Source organism: Cajanus cajan, chromosome 3 (assembly GCF_000230855.2).
Source record: "Cajanus cajan strain Asha chromosome 3, NIPB_CcT2T_4, whole genome shotgun sequence".
NCBI lineage: Eukaryota > Viridiplantae > Streptophyta > Magnoliopsida > Fabales > Fabaceae > Cajanus > Cajanus cajan.
Window position 1 is genome coordinate 59,848,806 of NC_138519.1, and position 4,273 is coordinate 59,853,078.

Here is a 4,273-nt window from a genome sequence, read left to right on the forward strand (position 1 = left end):
CGAAAGGCTTCTGTAGCCAAATCAGAGACCTCATACATGCCATCATATATTTAGTCAATATCCAATATAAATGCAGTAATGCACATATTTCTAACAAGTTGAACAATTTTTAGCCTTCCAATGTGTAATACATATCTTGTACTGTCTGGGGCATTGACCAATGCCGCAAGAAATATTATTAGCTTGATGGACCACCCCATTTAAGAGGTGGTTTAGAATTTAATGCACAAAATGAAATTCCTTGGTTCTCATATATATAGGTGTCGCTGTCGTTAGTTGCATGTCACTGTAAGGACATTCTATTCTCGAGCCTTGAAGGTTCTCTATTGAACAGCTATAAGGTCATTATTAGTATTATTCATATCATCAATGGAAGAATTATATTAATAGTGAGCATAAAACTTAACACCTTTCATGGAGGATTTAGGCCGCTACAATCAGATAGTTCAAATGAGTCCTGGCCTGAATTTTGCATTGATTGCAAAATAGATGAAGAAATTACTAGTATTTATATAGTATGTTTCAGTGTAGCAGACTTTTAGAAGACTGAAAAGATAAAATAGAAAAATGCATATAGTGCATGTAAATTTCATTGTATTTGAAGAGTATTTGTTAGATACTAGTAATTATATATATAGTCAAAATAATGTATAAGTAAAAATAATCACTGCTTTTTAAGTTAATTTTTGGGAATTTATATATGAGGACTTTGCAGGTGCTATTAGTTTATGATTTTCTTTTGTCGTCATTGTAGGTTGCAATTGGATGTACTATATTTCAAATAGCCGACAACACAGTAAGAAATTTGGCGAGTTCTACTGTTTTTTTATTTTTTATTTTTATTTTTTTTATTTTTTTTATTTATGTGTTGTACGTCCTTTAAGAAAAATATCTTGAAAAATAACAAGGAGAAACTGTTTCCATGTATGTTAAATGAACTTTTCTATAACTGGGCATGCTATCGAAGGATGAGATCCAACACAATGCATAAAATCAAAGCTATACAACAAGAGGGCTTGAATCATTGGAAGAGGCTTTTTTCTTGTGTCTTCAATACGAGGTCACCTTTCACATCCCTTTCTTTATGTTAAGAGACCAAAAGCATGACTACAAATCACCCATTTTCATCACTTTTTAAACAAGATTCAGCAAATATACTGAATGGAAAAATATATATGATATCAAAGCCAACAGAAAAATACAGGAAGATTGATAAGAGGGATGGTACTATGGTAGTAGTACTACACAAGAGACACCTTAACCTTACTTTCGACGTGGGGATTTAAAGCCCATGTGATGCTCTCTTTTCCTTTCTCACACATCCGTATACTCATAATAATTGAACAAAGTCCAAAACCAAAAAAAAAAAGAACAAACAAAAATATCAAACTAATTCTAAATGTATAGTAGTTTTGAAGCATGTGGTGAGTGAGAGTGCTGCAGTGGTGGTGTGGCATAAGCATGATGATGTTGTTGTTGTTGTCCATGTTTTGCACCAAAATCTCCCAGTTTTGTCTCTGAAGGAAACCTTGCCACCTGAGAGGAACTAGTCCTGCTACGAACTTTTGGTGTGGAACTTGGATTCTCATATGTTATGAAGGCATCACCAGCAACTCTTACAGATTTGTGGCTCTTGCAACCCAACAACATGCTAGGGCGTCTTCTATGAACCTCTCTGGTGGATTTTGGTTTCCCATTTGAAGGAGTATATGATGTCCTTATTGGACTCCTTATGGTTACCTCAGACATTTGTTCGTCACAATCTGACATGACTGCAGCACTGGCAGTAGCCACACTCCACTCTATGCTTGCCTCACTTGGTGCATAACCATTTGCGGGGCTGGCAAAGGTGGAAGCAGCATCTGATGTTTGCCTTGCAAGGAAAGGGTTGGTTTTGCTTTTGATGCTTTCAATCTCAAACAAGTCTGAGCTTGCATCACTAGCAGCATCATTGATGTTGTAGTTTGAGTTTGAATCAATTTCCTCCATTCTAGGAGTACCATCTCTTGAGGGCTTAACCAACCTTCTATCAAAGCTCAAGGACTTGATCTTCTTGTTCAATAATGGGGAGCCAAACACCTCCAATGATTTCCTTGGTTTCTCTTCTTCTTCTAGTTGAAGTTGCATTTTGACAAGATGGTTTTGGCTTCCTGAGGTAGAACTCAAGGGTGAGAAGGCCAAACTGCTCTTTTGGCTGTTCAACCCCACCCCAAAGCTCTCTTGCTTTTGGAAGTAAACATTGTTGATTTTCAAGAGTTCTGCGTTAGGCTTACTTATTTTAATTGAATGACTAGCATCTAGAGCGGCAATATCCACCAGCTTTCTTCTTGTTGTTTTGCCATGAATTGCACCATAAGTAGCAGTTTTTCTAAAACTGATTTCACCTGCATCCACAGAATCTTTATCAGAACAAGAGCATTTGAATCCAAGACCAGCTAGAACACTCTTGGCTTGACCCTTGTTGTCTTTTCTGTCCCTTGAAGGATTCCTCATCCCACTCTTCAGTAGTGCACTTTGGCTGTTGGAAGTTGATTCAGAGCGAATGCTTGGAGTTCCATACTGAAGTGTGTGCTTTCTAGTTGCTAGAGTCATTTGTTCATCTCTCTGGTGCAGGTACTTTGGAGTGGCTATGCTGGAAGATCTTGGAGTTTCAAGTACTTCTCCTTCATTGAAGTACTTTTCGGCCCCAAATACTCCAATTTCTCCATTCTCTTCTTTCTTTTCTAGCTTTTGAAGAGGGGACTTTCTGTTTTTGCTGTTGAAGGGACTGAGATTTTGGCTTGGTTCACCAAGCCTTCCTACAATGGTCCCTTCATTGCCACTCAAGTATGGAGAGAAAGTGGGATCATAGAAGTGATTGTTGTTCTTGTTCTCAGAGTTGAAACTATGAAACTGATGGATGCTGTTGTTGGCTGTGGATGATATGGTAAACATAGTTGAAGGGAATCAAGTTGTAGGTAAAAAACAAAAAGAGAAAATAGAACCAGGTTAATAGAACAGGCAAGAGGAACAACTTAGAGGGAAACTAAAAATGATGAAGAAAAAGACCAACATGGGAATAAAACAATATTGATGATATGTTGAGTATTATATAAAAAAGGGCTAGAAAAATATGGAACAATTCCCTAGGTGTTTGAGGATCAAACTTGAAAGAAAAACTTATTTTATGTGATGAAAAGGAAAAAGGGTAGAGACAGGGAAAGAAAATGGATGCAAGAGAAGATGCTAAATGCGGGTTGAATGGATGCCTAATTTAGGAGTAGCTCTATATGTAGGCTGGTGGAATATGCAAAATGTCACTTAGTAGGGCCATGTGTTAGCAACTGACCTGACACTTCACCCATAGTTTTCACGCGGAATTTTTTTTTTTTTCTCGCCACATGTATTCTTGGTCCACTGAGTCACAGGTCCCACTTTTCACACATCATAACTCAAATACAAAATTATCTACTAAATATATAAATTGTCCACACAAAATATAAGCTTTTAATGTGAAACTATTGTGCCAACTCATATATTTCATGAAAATACTTTCAATTCATACACAACTATTTTTTTTATTGGAAAATATGTTTATATTTATGAATAATATACTTATTTTAGTTTAAGTAGCACATATAGAAAGTGAAGCAATTAAGAGCATCTCCAACAAGTGATGCTTATTAAGATGCTTCAATGAAGCTCTAATTGCTTCAAACAACTTTTCCATTAGAGCAACCTTATATGGCAATGAAAGTTACTTAAAAAAAATTTAAATTCCTTCATCAAGTAACTATTTTTTAGAATTAAACAATAATTTTTTGGATCCAATCCATATCAACACTTCTACAGGAAAAAAGAGGGAAATAAAAAAGAAATGGGAAGAGAGGGGAGAGGAGAGGGTTCAGTGGCATTAGAGGAAGATGATCAAAAAAAGCATAAGGTACTAGGAACATGGACCACTGGAGTCACGCTTATTGGAATGGGCTTTCCATTTTTGATCGACAATCATATCAGGAAAAAGTCCTCATTCAAGCAGTTCATCATTTGTATGATGAACCACCAAATTGTATTCTCCACCACTCAGCCATGTTGTATTCATTGTTTAATTTTTCAGAAATTGAATAAAAATAATTTTGAATGAATTTTTTATAATTAATATTTAAATACGTGATAATGCTAAAAATGATTTTATAAATTTTTAGATATCATAATCAAGTCAAAATAAAAAAAAATATGAGTTGTTTGAAGTTCCATAAAATTTCTTCCATTAGAGCAAAATTAAGTATGAGGC

At 35.5% G+C, this 4,273-nt stretch overlaps 1 protein-coding gene across 1 annotated transcript; it reads right to left on the reverse strand.

The window, feature by feature from the left end:
• Nucleotides 1-1,131: 1,131 nt before the first annotated feature.
• LOC109793117 (protein PHYTOCHROME KINASE SUBSTRATE 1) lies at nt 1,132-3,250 on the reverse strand. Its single transcript, XM_020352588.3, has one exon. The coding sequence runs from the start codon at nt 2,932-2,934 to the stop codon at nt 1,396-1,398; it is 1,539 nt and encodes a 512-aa protein (XP_020208177.2). The 5' UTR covers nt 2,935-3,250; the 3' UTR covers nt 1,132-1,395.
• Nucleotides 3,251-4,273: the final 1,023 nt, after the last annotated feature.